At 34.7% G+C, this 16,687-nt stretch overlaps 1 protein-coding gene across 1 annotated transcript; it reads left to right on the plus strand.

The window, feature by feature from the left end:
• The first annotated feature begins 294 nt into the window (after nucleotides 1-294).
• LOC104891185 (peroxisome biogenesis protein 12) lies at nucleotides 295-9,376 on the plus strand. Its single transcript, XM_010676840.4, has 10 exons — nucleotides 295-623; nucleotides 768-873; nucleotides 1,857-2,005; nucleotides 2,321-2,570; nucleotides 4,147-4,256; nucleotides 4,359-4,433; nucleotides 8,274-8,360; nucleotides 8,495-8,581; nucleotides 8,742-8,879; nucleotides 9,090-9,376. Exons 1-10 carry the CDS (start codon nucleotides 516-518, stop codon nucleotides 9,159-9,161), a joined length of 1,182 nt encoding a protein of 393 aa, XP_010675142.2. The 5' UTR covers nucleotides 295-515; the 3' UTR covers nucleotides 9,162-9,376.
• The last annotated feature ends 7,311 nt before the right edge of the window (nucleotides 9,377-16,687 follow it).

A 16,687-nucleotide genomic window follows, 5' to 3' on the forward strand; every position in this document is an offset into this window, starting at 1 on the left:
TATCACGCAAAAATGACCGTATTAGAAGAACCGAATATATCATACAAAAGCTAAGTACATCAGAACGCTAAGTACATCATACAAAAACTGATAATTTATAGAAGAAATTCCTCTAGACTGCCGTTGCACATGACACTCACCCAGAAGCTTAGCAAGCCCCAACAAACCCCAACTCTTCCATCCAACATCATTGAAATATTGCTTCCACAGTTCCACCAAAATTTAGGTTATCATGTGAGAGATAGAAACTAGAAAACCATACCATTGAACCCAAGAGTGATTGGTACCGACTTACCTTTTCTTATCCCCACAAAACATGGGTGTATCACTAGTGTTTTTTTACTCTTTTTTTTTCCCGCACAACCACAAGTAGAAGTTTTCCCAATACAGCAGGATTGACATCCATTTTGATTCGACCATAAAAACAGACACCAAGGCAAAAATGAAATACTAGTGTTTCTCTAACATCGCAATTCGCAAGTTTGATCGGAAAATCTCAGAAAAGAAAAAAAAGGATGTTATTCCAGGTGGGAGGGCAGGGTAGCAGGCCCACTTTCTTCGAAATGGCCGCTGCTCAGCAACTTCCTTCCAGTCTTCGTGCTGCTCTCACTTACTCTCTCGGCGTATGTTGCTTTCATTCTTCAATTACTCTTATTTCTTCTTATTCTTTCTTTATTTTTGCTTCAATTTTATCTAGGTTGCTAATGTCTGATTTATAGGATAAATTGTATTGTCACAGCTTCTTTTTGATGTATATGATTTTGCAGGTAATGGCTCTAAGAAGGCCAATATTACATAAGGTGTTGGACTATGAGGATGAGTTTTTTGCCATGTTGATGTTCGTTTTGGAGACTCATAGCATGCGAACTACCGGTAATCTTTGTTCTACATCATTTTATTTCACATCATTTTGTTGTGCTAACAATGTTTCAGTTTGTTGTTGTTGCTTTAAGATGTTGGAAAATGTGCAAACTTGTTATAGAAATCAATGGAAGATCTTGCATAAAAATCCCCCCCCCCTCTCCTGTCTCTCTCCTAAAACAAAGATATCATATGCTCCTTGTGAGCAGAAAAGCGAGCATTCACTAAATACTCTTCATCATCATCCCTCCGTTTGCGTAAGAAACAACTTTTATTAGTTAGCTATGTCTTTAAGACGATGGGTGTAAAAAGAGTTTTGTATGTTAAGATTGATCATGGATGTGTTTGGAAGTCCTGTGAACACCCTAAGGGAGAACCATAACATCAGCTTAGACACGTTCGATGTCGATTAGTATATGCACACCAAGGGAAGTAGAGAATTTAGTTTGTGAAGATTTTAGAAGAAGCCTGGGGAGACCAAAGATGACCAGGATGCAGGGAGTAAAAATGATATGTAGAATTAATATTTGCAGGAGCATACAGCTGACCCATCTTTTGGGGTTAAGTCTTGGCATTGTAGCTGTAGCTAATCTTTGAACACATAAAATCATGAACACTTAAATGCTAAAAACAACTAGATTAAAACAAATAATTTTGAACAAAGGTGTGCTACAGCCTACATGTATGGGAGAGTCATGCTCGGGGAAGCTTAGGTGTAGGCCATGTATAGTTTGTTCTCTGAATATGGGATCTATTTCAGGTTGTTGTTTTGGTGTTCAGAAGGTGGATTGATGAGGTAAAGTATATTAGGATTGTGATGATTATGTCTTGGCCATATGCTCAAGTCGTCTTTTGTTCTGGTGACTTTTGCCGACATTCATTTCCTCTTAACATCATCCATGCTATGGAAGATATTCTCTAATCTTCCTTTATAAACTTGTCATGGGTTTTTAGATCCCCTGGAGTTTTACTTTTGCTTTGGTTTTCTTTTTCAGATGCTTCTTTCTCAGAGTCTTTATATGGCCTTCGAAGGAGAGCAGTAAAAGCTAAATTGAAAACAGATGCTCTTCATTCTGACTCCACAGATGCAATTCAGCACTCTGGGATACAAAAGCACCAAAGAGTTCTTTCTGTTGTCTTTCTGGTATGTTTTTGTCTCAGTCTTGTGGAATTATCTCATAAGTGTAATGCTCTGGCCTGAGACCGACACTGTTTGGCATCGCATTCTTATCATGTCAAGTGTGCGTTCCGTTGTAGCTTTTGTAAAAACAAAGACGCATAAAAGAGATGAAGGGACTTGTAGACATGAAATTTGATATATCTTCTACTAACCGATCCAACGGAAGAGGGATTTTTCGTTCATTTAAACTCTATTTTGTTCCTCATTGTTTTCTTATGTTTGGGACGAAGAATTTTGTATATATATAATTGTATTTTTTCAAATCATTCATCTTTGTAGGTTGTGTTGCCATATTTTAAGTCAAAGTTGCATTCAATATATAGCAGAGAAAGAGAAAGTGCTGTGCGGGAAAGCTTATGGGGATCAGGTGATGAAAGATTTGATGATGTTGACTATCTAGATATATCAGAGAGTCCACTTGATCAGACAAGAGCTTCACATCACGAGCTTTCATCAAGAGAACGCATTTTGCAGGGAGCCAAGAAAGTTATAGCTGCTTGTTACCCCTGGATACACACTGGACATGAAGGTACTTTCAATGGCCAAGTTACTTATTACCTGTTGCTGACTGCACTTTACTTCATAGCTCTTTGCTAGGAATGCAATCATTTTTGCAAGATGACAAAACTCATCTCTGATGTTTTGTTGTACTGATTGGCAATATGTTTCACCACGAGAAGGAGATTGCTTGTTGGATCACTCACTCACATCGCTATCATTTAGCTTGTTTATTTGAGGGAAAATGAATATATGTATTATTGTTTATGACTTTTAAGCTCCAACTCTCCCTACCCTGTTGCTATTTTCTTTCCTCTCTCCAATTTTAAAGTCTACAACCACTACTTTCATCAATTCACTTCTCTCCCTGAACAATGGTGCTGACTGCAGCCATCTGCTGCCACTACTGGTCAGGGTACGGGACTATGGGTTTTTAGCCTTTTACCTAGATTATTGACCACAAGTTGAGGGAATATGATTTTTGGTGTTGATAATGAAAATTTATGATTGAGAGAGAAAATTGTCGTTGCTAAAAGAAATGTCGAAAATGGCTGGGGGTAAAGAATACCCAGGCCTCCCTCTCTCGCCTGGTTGGAAGATTTGTGAATGGCATGACTGCATGAAGGTGCAAGTGTTGGAGATTGTGCGTATCTCTGGTTTGCTTGGAAGTATCTGTGTGTTCACGTGCTTCTTGGTGGATAGGCAGAAGGCAGGAGAGGATGGAAGTGTGCGCCTTCCATTGATGGCTTTGTGCTCATGTATATCTTTCTTGGAAGGGGAATAAATTTCTTATGGTTGCAGAGTTGAGGAGCACTTCTTTGGATTGACTTGATTGTTCTAGACAGGGAAGTAGAAGTCACAAAACTATTGCCTTTTACTTTCCTGACTCCAGAATCGCTGAATCAAATAGATCTTAGTTATCTTGACTTACATATCTCCGTCAGCAATTTTGCTGCCTCAACTTAGAGTTGAGGAGCACTTCTTTGGATTGACTTGATTGTTCTAGACAGGGAAGTAGAAGTCACAAAACTATTGCCTTTTACTTTCCTGACTCCAGAATCGCTAAATCAAATAGATCTTAGTTATCTTGACTTACATATCTCCGTCAGCAATTTTGCTGCCTCAACTTGCATTCATTTTTCCAGTGTACAGTGATAGACTGATAGGAGCTGATTGTGCTGTTTTATGGTTGTTTCTTGAGAAATAATTAGCAATTTTAAGGACATTTATGCAGAACTTCGACCCACCCCTTTCTCCCAACAGGACAATACTCACAAGTAATAGTGCATTCTCCCTTCATTATGGTGAGAATTTAGTTTAGCTTTATTCTAACATGCAAAAACAAAGTAGTGTAGTTTATGGATCTGCCTTATGTTATAGATTTTATACATTCATTGCACATCTGCACTTTGAGTAGGACCTGTCATTTTGTACAGATGCAGTTGGGTTGGTTGAATGTTCTGCTCCCATGTTTTATTTTAGTTGCGTTTTTTCTGCAATTGAGCAACGTTGTTCAGTGTCATCGATTGACTCGTGTGGAAATTTTCTGTACTATGGTTCCTTTAGTAAGTAGTTGGTCATCTGAAAAATTGAATTTCACCATGCAGGATTAACATTTGCTTATCAAACATTGTATCTGTTGGATGCCACTGGGTTTTATTCACTTGGATTGCATGCCTTAGGGATCCATGTCTGTCGGGCTTCAGGACAGGAACTGGTATATATGTTGTTGAGTTTTTACTCTGGACATGCCTTCTTGTATTTGTTTAGCAGATCATCTTTCCTTATGTTGAGCTAAAGTGTTTTCATGTCAAGGTAGATGGATGCGTCTTCCAGAATATCAAGGATGAGAAATCGTGAACGTGAGGGACTTCGTGGTCCTCCTTGGTTAAAGGTAATTCTCTATTAAATCCTTATGGATGAGGCAAAAAGGCAGTTTCCTGCTACCCCATATGCAAGTATTTCTTCCTTTTCCTGCAAAGGGGTTGGGTGGGTAAGGAAGTGAAGTTATATTAGTTATCTTTACAAATTAGCGTATCGAAAATGCCTTTTGGTTTACTATCAGAACTCGTTAAAGACACTATCCGAGAGCTACTCCTAGTCATCCAAAAAAGGGGGGGGGGGGAACTCTCTTGGATTCATACTTGTAACTTTCTTTCTTTGGCAACATTGAATTTCACGTGTTACAAATGTTCCTATAATGACTGTACTTAAATTTTCATTTCGTGAGAAAGTCGCTTATTATGCTCACCCCTAATAGTTCTAGAATGCTAGCTAATACTTTCATTTCTTAGTTATTAGTTCTTAGTTGTTCACAAAATGGTAAATGTGATTAAAACCTAGTTATGTACGTTTGCAAAAATCAAATTACTTCTACATAAAATATATATCTCATTTTTGTGTCTACATCAATACTGTGAAGGGTTTTGGGCTTTTTATTTTTTAGATAAGCGATTTCCATTAACCTTAACTTCTATCTGTTGACGTGGCTTGATTGTAAATGGAAGTTGTTTTTTTCTCAGCTCTAGTGAGGTTGCGTAGTTCTTTCTTTAGTTTGTGTGTCCTACTTTGATTCGTAAAATGGAGGATGATGACTTGATTTTCGACTTGTGTATGTTGAAATCTTTGCATTTTGATGAGGAGAAGATCAAGTGAGCTGAAATGGAGTTGTTATAAGATTTTTCATAAATGGGACTCTAATTTCACTCACATGATTTTTGGAACTATCTTAGATGCAATTGTGTGATGAACTAACGTCAACAACAGACCACAAAACAGTAGATTATGGAAGAAACAAAAGATTAGGGAGGTGCGAAAGATGATTAAGGAAAGAAACAAATAAAGTTATGATTGAATAGATGATTAAAGGCCTAACACAAGTTTAGAAAAGAAGGCTTTCTTTTAGGCCTCTGGAATTCCAGTTTTCGTCGACCAATCTGTTCCCGTCCTTGGTTTTTCCTCTTCCTCTATCCCTATCCCATAGATAGGTACAGCGTTTGAATCAATAGAGAACCTTTTCTTCTGCATGAATCGATATTATTACATTCCAATTCCTTTCCGATACCTCCCATCACCAATTACAAACTAGCCACTCTTTCGAGAGGAATGGCACTCTCCCAATTAAACTAACTCACCACTTTTACCAATATTCAACATATCTTCATTTTCCCTAATTTCCTCTATTTATAGAATTTCTTCCCTTCTTACCCTCTAACTTATTTCTCAAGCTACTAGCTAATTATGCATTGCCAAAAGTACCCTTTCCCTAGGTTGAATCATTACGTTTCCGACCGCCCAAACAATTACCTTGTCCTCAAGGTGGATAATAATTGGCAGTTCACCGTGGTTGCAAATTTGGTGTGTGTTTTTCTGTCCCTCCAGCCCAAAACAGATGCACTGATACTCATAACTTAGTTGTCGTGCAGTCTCAGTTGGCATAGCAATGGTGAAGAAAGTGGATACATGGCTACCATTTTTCTTCCCTTCTTACCTTCTAACTTATTTCTCAAGCTACTAGCTAATTAAAGTATGCAATGCCAAAAGTACCCCTCTCCCTAGGTTGATTCATTAAAATTGTTTCTATTCTCTCTCAAGATGAAGTTGAAATGTTGAATACTTGAAGTTTCATGATCTTCTTAAATCTGACAGTATGCTCCTTGAAACTTGAGCACTACAGCAAAACCATCTCGTTTTTTGGAAAGAATTGCCAAGAGCTTTTTCAGGAGAGGCAATCATATGTTAAGTTTGATGATTTAGGTGCTGCTATTTTGAATTTTGGGGAAAGCTATAGAAATTGAGCCGTGGAACAAATCTTTTCAGTAGGAATTTAAGTTGAAACATTCAGGGAGAGAAGCATAATTTAAGGTTTTTGTTAGTGATAAAGGCAAGACAGCTGTTCCGTCATCCTACGATAAACACACTAAAATATTGGAGGTTCACCTTCTAGCTATTATATTCTTTACTAACTGTAGAGGTGCAAACATCTTGTTTCCCTGTTTGTTAGCAAGTAAGTGGGCATTTGGGAGGATAAAGAAGATGATGAGAGCTCATGTGTAAGTAGGATCAGATATGCTGACAAATTCTCTTGATGTGCTCTTATGTTACGAATGATTTTGGAAACTGTGAAGAAATGAAAGTGGAGGATATATTCTTTTTTAAAATCATAGGTAAATGTCGGTTTTAAAGAGAGAAACATACGACGGGCTCAGAGGTAAAGATTTAACTTTTTTCAATAAGAAATCATAAAAGCTCTTGAGTATCAGACAGTGGAAGTACCATCAACAAGTCTTGCTGCAACAGATAAGTCTATTAATTATCAGTTCGACAAGAATGCAAAGGTTGTCTACGGTGAGGTCTATGAGGACTGGAGGTCTGCCAGTCAAAGAATCCGGCCTGAAGAATTTGCTTGAGAAGTGTGCCACTGAGTAATTTATCTTCTCAGGCATGTTTGTATCAGTGGGTGTACAAGAATGAGCTCAAAATACCTGCAGTCCTGCAGCCATGAAGGCTAAGCAGAAGACAGATTTGGATGTGTGTGGAAATTTTATACTCATCTCATCCACTTCTTGGCAAGCTGACCTTTGTTACTGAAATGGAATTTCAAATTAAGGTCATATAGCTGCACAAGTATTCCTGAACTTCTTCTTATACCTTTTTTCTTTGTCTGGAGGGAAAATATACAACTCGGGATGAAAGACTTCGTTCTACTTGCAGGCTTCCAAGTCCTACATATGTTTGTCCCTCACTAGCTGACAAGGAAGCCAACCCTCATCTTTTCTGAGTTCTACTGGTGTGTGTAGTTGCAGGGACTCTAGTGATGGTAGTGAGTTTCTTGTTATCTGTGTTTAGTCTTTCTTTTCAGTAATTTGCCTTTTAGAGTTTTAGTTACCTGTTGGAGGAAGAAAGAAAGAAATATGGAAACAACTGTGTGCGTAAAAAAAAGAAGAAGAACCTCCTTGCTGTTGGGCCATTGTGCTGGACTGCCTTTTGACTTGCTTATAGGAAAAGAGAATTTTGGTACTTGGATCTTAGTTTAGAGTCCTTGTTTGGTTCATACGATATATGTAGTGAAAGTGAATAATTTACTGCAAGGCTGCAACTGAGTCTTGTTGCACTCCAATTTTAATGTTTCATAAGTTTATGACAAGATTTCATGGTATTATGCCATAGTTTAGGCCATCTGGTAATCTGTTCTGCCTATGGGCCTCAACCTCTCTGCCTACTGTCAGTGGGGAAGAGCTGAGAACTTGATATCTTTACAAGATTCTCTACGGGGTGGCTATCAGCTGATCAGGTCCTAGAGTTCAGATATCAACAAGCAACAGCTAACATAATTCTCCTCCTATATCCCAAACTCTGAAGTCCAATGGCATTGATACATGTCATTTGAGGAAAGAACTGTCATTTGCGCCCTATGTCACGTAGGCTCATATACTCATGTTGGGCATTGATGTCAGAGCATCGGACTGCAATTACGTGCAAACTTTATATGTTTTTGTGGTCCAAAATGAATTGCCAAGTGTTCTATCCATGTCAAGTGTTGAGGATCCAATATATAAACTAACATAGCTTACGGCATCTACTATGATACGTCTTTGTAATTACAGTTTTCTTCTGTGGGTTTTATGAATATTTGTGTTCTATTGAAAATTTTAAAGCATTTTTGACAATTTGTGATCTGGTAGTGTAGATATATCAGATTGTGTTCTTATTATTGTGACGTGTGGTTTTTCAGAAATTGCAAGGTGCATTACTCAGCTGTATGTATGCGGTGCTTGATTATTCGCAGACTGGCTTAATTGCGGCCGTATTTGTATTCAAGGTAACTGTATTTCTATAAGGTGTTAGATCTGAATCTGTGAGTTTTGAAGTTCAAATTTGGAGGAAAGTAGCCGGTACGCTTTATTGAAGATAACTGATCATCATCGTCTCTTTCTCTAAATGATCATGATGTAGATGATGGAGTGGTGGTACCAGTCAGCAGAGGAGCGGATGTCTGCACCAACTATATACCCCCCACCGCCACCGCCTCCATCCCCAAAAGTGAGCAGTATTTCCTTACGTGTTTCCTGAGCAATTCAGCACCCCCCCCCCCCCCCCCCCCCAAAAAAAACCCCAACTCCCCCTCTGGCTCTCCTCGCTGCAAAGAAAGGGAAATTGAAGGGCAGTGCTCAAATTCCAGCTTACTGATTGCTTGATACAGGTGGCTAAGGAGGGCATTCAACTGCCATCTGACAGAACACTTTGTCCTTTGTGCTCAGAGCGACGTGCAAATCCTTCAGTTGTTACAGTATCAGGATTCGTTTACTGTTATGGTTGCATATTCAAATATGTTTCTCAGGTTAGTCTTTAAAACCTTTGCGTTGGCTGTGAGGTGTCAGAATTCTGTTTGCTTACTTCCGACTTGTTATTGACTTTTGTCTGCTGATCTTATGAGAAATATGCCTCTTTATATGACTTGATAAACTTGGATTTCAATGGCTTCTTAACTTTGCCTCATATTTTGTGAGTACCGGTTCCATGATTGACCTGTTTGTTGATAATTTCTCAGTATAAGCGGTGCCCAGTTACGCTCATTCCTGCAGAAGTTGAGGATATTAGACGGCTCTTCCATGACATGTAGAGTATTAAACAATATAGTATATGTCAACATGCCTTCTTTCTTTTGTTTTCTGACCTGAAAGATGCTTCGACATCCATGTAAAACAATGCTGTAAATAGTATTTTACTTTCTGTTATTTACATTCACTGCAAATCTGTCTTCTTCTGGGTGTCTGTACTTGGCGATATGTTTGAGGCAAAATATGGTGTAGTTAATAAATCTACCTTCTATCCTAATAGAGAGAGACCATAACGGAAGTGGTTGCTCGATGGACGATAAATCAGTCTGGAACTTATGTATTACAACAACAGCCATAGCATGGATTTTGCTGTCACTGGGATTTCAGTCCAGAAACGAGAGCTGGTTTTGCGATTGAATTTGGAATATCTTGTCATTTTGACTCTTTTTTTTTTCAGTAACTAAAATGGCACAAGCTGCTCAACGGCAAACATGCATAAATTGTGACAGCAATTATTTTTTGCAAAGAATGCTGTTCGTTCAAGAAGGCAAAGCTGATCAATGGCCCTTCATTACTTGCTCGTTTCTTCAACAACAAATATTTGGAGCCTGGAGGACAGGAGCCATAAAATATGAGATTGACCCAATAATTCAACAGTTGAAAAAGGAGCCATACTCCTGAGACAATGGTTACTAAAATGACATTTGGCTACACTACTGAACTTCCCTATAAGTTGATCTATAATCAACCCACAACTTAGTAAACTAGCATAACTGTCAAAGGACCAATTCAACCAAAAGATTAAGCTGATGGTTGAGGTCCCAGGAATAGATTTATACTCTATCACGCCCCCTCACGCAACTGACGCGAAATATTCCACTGAAAAAGGAGGGGTGGATAAGATTCGAACTCGTAATTTTTTTGTCATGCTAGTTCTTAATACCATGTCAAAAGACCAATTCAACCAAAAGCTTAAACTGATGGTTGAGGCCCCCAGGAATAGATTTATACTCTATCAATAACTATATTTTAATCAACCTAAATGTTGCTCCATCCGTTCAAAATTAACAATCACGCATATAATTTATGATTGTAAAAGATAGTAGTCATAGTTTCAAAAGATTAGTGGTTTATGACTGAATTTTCTAGTATATGCTTAATCAGAATAAGAGATAACACAAATTATACAAATAGCACATAATTAGCAGATCGCATACCTTCTTTAATGCCGAAGACAAAAGTTTAAATCGTGTGCATGATGTTTGGATCATCTTCATCCTTTACAATATCATTTGCACTACTAAAAAATATTACTTACGTATCAAAATATGAGATTGGACTTTCTTCACTGATCCACAAGGATCAATTATATATATATATATATATATATATATATATATATATATATATATATATATATATATATATATATATATATATATATATATATATATATATATATATATATATATATATATATATATATATATATATATATATATATATATATATATATATATATATGTATATGTACATATACATATGCATATGTACATATGTTATGTTTTCATTTCCCACAATGGCCCTTCAATCACAGTCATTTTAGGTATTAGACACCTTGAATCGTATTTGCAGAATTGGAGTTGTTTTCTTGGCTAATTGAGGAATAATGTGTATATTGCAGTTGCTAATGACACTCGTTTTGCGAAACTCTATGGATGTTGATTCTATGAAGCAACGTACAACAAATATGCATAATACTTTTGAACTAGGTTTTAGGCCCGTGCATAATGCACGGGAACTATTTAGTATAATAACAATGTTTATATATCAGCTACAATGAAAACGTGTAAACGATTCTTACGTTAACTTGATAAAAAACTTTGTGTTTAAGATATATACACCTTTATATTAATTATAAAGTTGTTTAACATATACATGATACTCGTCTGTTTTGGAAGACTTCTTTTTAGTGCAAAACGAAATTTATTAAGAAGTTACTTCCTCTGTTCTATTTCTATAATATTGCAAAATGAGATTTTTTTTACACTATCCATTCACCATCATAACCTTTCACTATATATTATGATTTTTATGTAAAGAAAAATATTATCATGTTGGGTCTTGTTAGATTCGTCTCGATATATACTTTTAGAATATCAATTTTGTATAATTTTACTAAAAAGTAATAAAAGATATTAATAGTTAAAATAGTGCATTGGCAAACGTGAAAACTCAATTGTTGCAGTAGAAATAGAATGGAGGTTGTATAACATAGTCATAAGCAAAGCTAACAACACCTTAAGAGGAACTTTGAAATTTCATATTTTCTCCACACTTTCGATACAATTGAACTGCTAATAATAACTTATGTATGGGAACCCTTTGAAAAATTAGTGATGACATGATTTAATAAAATATACCAATTTTGGTGTAGCCCCACAAAGCCATAATCTAAGGATTGAGAAGACAAAGGTAAATTAATGATCTCAACTGCTTCAAAAAGGGAGAAAATTTGCACGACTTGGTCTTATCCTAGTAACCACTTAGGGGTCAATTGTCTTAGAAACCCTCTCCACATTACAGTCTTCATTTTTTACGCACTCGAAATGGCCTTAAAGTGTTAGACTTCCCATGTTATTTCTCATAAATTAGTACTATTAGGCAATTTTTACTCGTGACTGATAAATGACTACATAAAATTAGCCATGACTAAGAACTGGCCTCGGGAAATACAAACTTACCATGTGATAGGGATTATCCTTGACTTCTAACACATGGCCGAAAAAACTGTCTTTTTTGAAACATCATACGAAATTTTGTTCCAATTGACGGAATTAGTACCATATGGGGTATAAATACCTTATTCCTCGTTGCTACCTGAAATACCATAATTTCGATGATATATTGTATCATACCTTATTCCGAATTGTTTGTATTTTTTGAAACATCATAAGAAATTTTATTCCAACTGACGGAATAAGTACCATATGGGGTATAAATACCTTATTCCCCGTTGCTACCTGAAATTACCACAATTTCGATGATATATTGTATCATACCTTATTCCCCGTTCCATCTGACATAATGAGTATCATACGGGGTTTCCCACTTTACTTTTTTGCCTAAATACCTTATTCTCCGTTGCTACATGAAATAATCCTTACTCATTACTTTCTTCCTAAAAACAATTTTAGAATATATTAAGCCACCACAATTTTAATATTAAGAATAATTTAGAAAATGATAATTTTGTATAGTAAACAAATATAAATACACAATACTTGTGTAATGTATGTGTGTTTTATAAGTACTCCATATGATTTACATTTCAATATTATCTTTTACATCAAAGAAAAAAGAAGCTGTCAAAACAAAATGCATAGGCAAATTAACAACTTTTCTAATTCGATAACTTCTGCTCTTTCAACAACAGTTTTACTCTCTTATAGACCAACTAAAATTGAATACTTATAAATCCCTCTTTTGATATAACTAACTCATTTTGTTGATTCACCTTCTCAATTAGTGTCTCGAAACTCATTAAAGAAAGCTATATTTTATAATTTAAGCACATGGGCCATGTTGCACTCTCTCTACTAATCCTTTATTTTAGAATTTTTATATATATAGAATGAGCCAAATTCAAAGTGTACATTTTCTTTAAAAATGATATTAATATCAAGTGTAAGTTCATAAGTGGAAGTATTTATATTTTTTGTTTCATTTGAATGAAGAGCGTGGAAAATTTTGAGTAATCCTAAGGTTAACCCTCTTAGCACAATAAAATAATAATATTAATATAGATACAATAAATTTGAGAGAGAACAATCATAAAATTAATGTCTGAATGTACTCTTGGCCAAGGAAATTTCAATAATTATAGGGTTGGCAACCCGTTGGATCACCTAATCATCTAAATTTTTTCGAACTTATATTGTCATAGTTTTGTCAAAATAAGTTGAAGTGAACCGACCCTTATATGTTGGTTTTCACTTTTTTTTACCTAATTTCATTTCTTGTTTCATATATTGTCTCTTGTCTTACTTCTCTCACTTTAAAAGACTGTTCTCCCCAACCTATTTTCAGTTCAGTTCAATTCCTAAATTATTATCATTACTATTAGTTATAATTTAACTCATTGAATACTCATGTCCATGGCCGACTCATTTATTTTGCTTTTGGTTCGATTTTTCTCCGACCTTTGATTATTCACCTTTTTTTATCATAATTTTCTCTGTTTGAGGATTCTCAATTTGGTGAGATGTTTTGAAATTGTGGGTATGTAATATTTAATGGGTTTAAGCCGTTTAACATATTATTTGTGAATACTTATAGTTATAGAGTTGGTATTAGTCCTTTCTTTGCCTAAATTATAACAATTATAAAACAATCATAATTTCCTAATTAGTGGATATAAAACCGGTAACTATTGGACAAAAAAAAAATTCATAAAATGATCTAGAAAAATTGCTGAATATCCTTCAGCACAAGCATGTATCTCAAAGAAAAAAAAAAGAGAGAAAAAGAGTAGATCTTTGCATGCATGTGTATATTCTTGTACGGATTTATAATACAGTCATTCAATAATGTGTAACTAAATTTCCTTAAATAATTTTAAAAAAATCAATGAAATCATTTTAATAGGATTGACACGTGGCTTTGAATTGTGTGTATATTCTTGCACGGATTTATAATACAGTCATTCAATTATGTGTAACTAAATTTCCTTAAACAATTTCAGTATCAAATTTAAAACCATCTTGCAAATATTTTCCAACTTCAAAAAGAGTAGTTGAATGGAATATTTGACAGACTAGGAAAACCTTGGAAGATTTCCTTAAGTGGAGATTTCCTTCAAGTGAGGAATCTTTCTTTTATAGTCCAAAATCACGGATATATCTTCAACTTAAGGGAATTGGAGGTTTCCTAAAGCATTCAATGACTGATTTTCAAAATTTGGGAAACTAATAATAAAAGAATCAAACATAATAATTTTGATGGGATGTGACACGTGGCATCTATTTAATTGCTCTATAAATGTGGGGTGAATTGTGAGAGTAGAATTTATATGAGGCTGCCACATAGGCTAATTTTTTCTTGCTTTAATATTATATACTAGGTTTTAGGCCCGTGCATAATGCACGGGAACTATTTAGTTTTTATATATCAGCTACAATGAAAACGTGTAAACGATTCTTACGTTAACTTGATAAAAAATTGTGTTTAAGAGATATACACTTTTATATTAATTATAAAGTTGTTTAACATATACATGATACTCATATGTTTTGGAAGACTTCTTTTTAGTGCAAAACGAAATTTATTAAGAACTTACTCCCTCCGTTCTATTTCTATAATATTGCAAAATGAGATTTTTACACTATCCATTCACCATCATAACCTTTCACTGTATATTATGATTTTTATGTAAGAAAAATATTATCATGTGGGGTCTTGTTAGATTATATTCGTCTCGATATATACTTTCAGAATATCATTTTTGTATAATTTTACTAAAAAGTAATTAAAAATATTAATAGTTTAAATAGTGCATTGGCAAACGTGAACATTACTCAATTGTTGCAGTAGAAAAAGACCAGAGGTTGTATAACATAGTCATAAGCAAAGCCAACAACACCTTAAGAGAAACTTTGGAATTCCATATTTTCTCCACACTTTCGATACAATTGAACCGCTAATAACTTATGTATGGAAATTCTTTGAAAAATTAATAAAGTGATGACATGATTTAATATAATATACCAATTTTGGTGTAGCCATAATATATCAATTGACCCCTAAGTGCTTACTGGGATAAGCCATCATCTAAGGGTTGAGATGACAAAGGTAAATTAATGATCTCAACTGCTTCGAAAAAGGAGAAAAGTTGCACGAACTTGGTCTTATCCCAGTAAGCACTTAGGGGTCAATTGTGTTAGAAACCCTCTCCACATTACAGTCTTCATTTTTTATTCGAAATGGCCTTAAAGTGTTAGACTTCCCATGTTCTTTCTCATAAATTAGTACTATTAGGCAATTTTTACTCGTGACTAATAAATGGCTACATAAAATTAGCCATGACTAAGAACTGGTCTCGGGGATACAAACCTACCATGTGATAGGGATTGTCATTGACTTTTAACACATGGCCGAAAAAACTGTGTTTTTTGAAACATCATAAGAAATTTTGTTCCAACTGACGGAATAAATACCATATCGGGTATAAATACCTTATTGCCCGTTGCTACCTGAAATTACCACAATTTCGATAATATATTGTATCATACCTTATTCCCCGTTCCATCTGACGTAATGAGTATCATACGGGGTTTCCCACTTTACTTTTTTGCCTAAATACCTTATTCCCTGTTGCTACTTGAAATAATCCTTACTCATTAGTTTCTTCCTGAAAACAATTTTAGAATATATTAAGCCACCACAATTTTAATATTAAGAATAGTTTAGAAAATGATAATTTTGTATAGTAAACAAATATAAATACACAGTACTTGTATAATATATGTGTGTTTTATAAGTTCTCCATATGATTTACATTTCAATATTATCTCTTACATCAAAGAAAAAAGAAGTTGTCAAAACAAAGTGCATAGGCAAATTAACAACTTTTCTAATTCGATAACTTTGATCTTTCAACAACACTTTTACTCTCTTATAGACCAACTAAAATTGAATACTTATAAATCCCTCTTTTGATATATAATTAACTCATTTTGTTAATTCACCTTCTCAATTAGTGTCTCGTTACTCATTAAAGAAAGCTATATTTTATAATTTGAGCACATGGGCCATGTTTCACTCTCTCTGCTAATCCTTTATTTTAGAATTTTTATATAGAATGGGCCGAATTCAAAGTGTGCATTTTCTTTAAAAATGATATTAATATCAAGGTAAGTTCATAAGTGGATGTATTCATAATTTTTGTTTCATTTGAATGTAAGAGCGTGGGAAAATTTTGATGATCCTAAGGTTAACCCTCTTAATACAATAAAGTAATAATACTATATATATACAATAAATTGAGAGAGAGAACAATCATAAAATTAATGTCTGAATGTACTATTGGCGAGGAAATTTCAATAATTAGAGGGTTGGCAACCCGTTGGATCACCTAATCATCTAAATTTTTTCGAACTTATATCGTCATAGTTTTGTCAAAATAAGCTGAAGTGAACCGACCCTTATATGTTGGTTTTCACTTTTTTTTACCTTATTTGATTTCTTGTTTTATATATTGTCTCTTGTCTTACTTCTCTCACTTTAAGGTACTGTTCTCCCCACCTTATTTTCAGTTCAGTTCAATTCCTAAATTATTATTAGTTATGATTTAATTCAATTCAGTTCAGTTGTTTTATGCTAAAGAGAACAGACCTTAACTCTTTTTTCAAAAAAAAAAAAAAAATTAGTATGTATTGGTCGTGGATATGATTTGTTATGATGATTCATATTATCCCACCTAGACCACTTCGGGACAAAAGATTGAGTTGTTATTGTTTTTGTTATATGTAACCTCTGATCATAGTCATGGTGTGACATATTTTTTTTTTTTGAACAAAATCATGGTTGA

The sequence above is a fragment of the Beta vulgaris genome, chromosome 4 (genome assembly GCF_026745355.1).
Source record: "Beta vulgaris subsp. vulgaris cultivar EL10 chromosome 4, EL10.2, whole genome shotgun sequence".
NCBI classification, from domain to species: Eukaryota; Viridiplantae; Streptophyta; class Magnoliopsida; order Caryophyllales; family Amaranthaceae; genus Beta; species Beta vulgaris.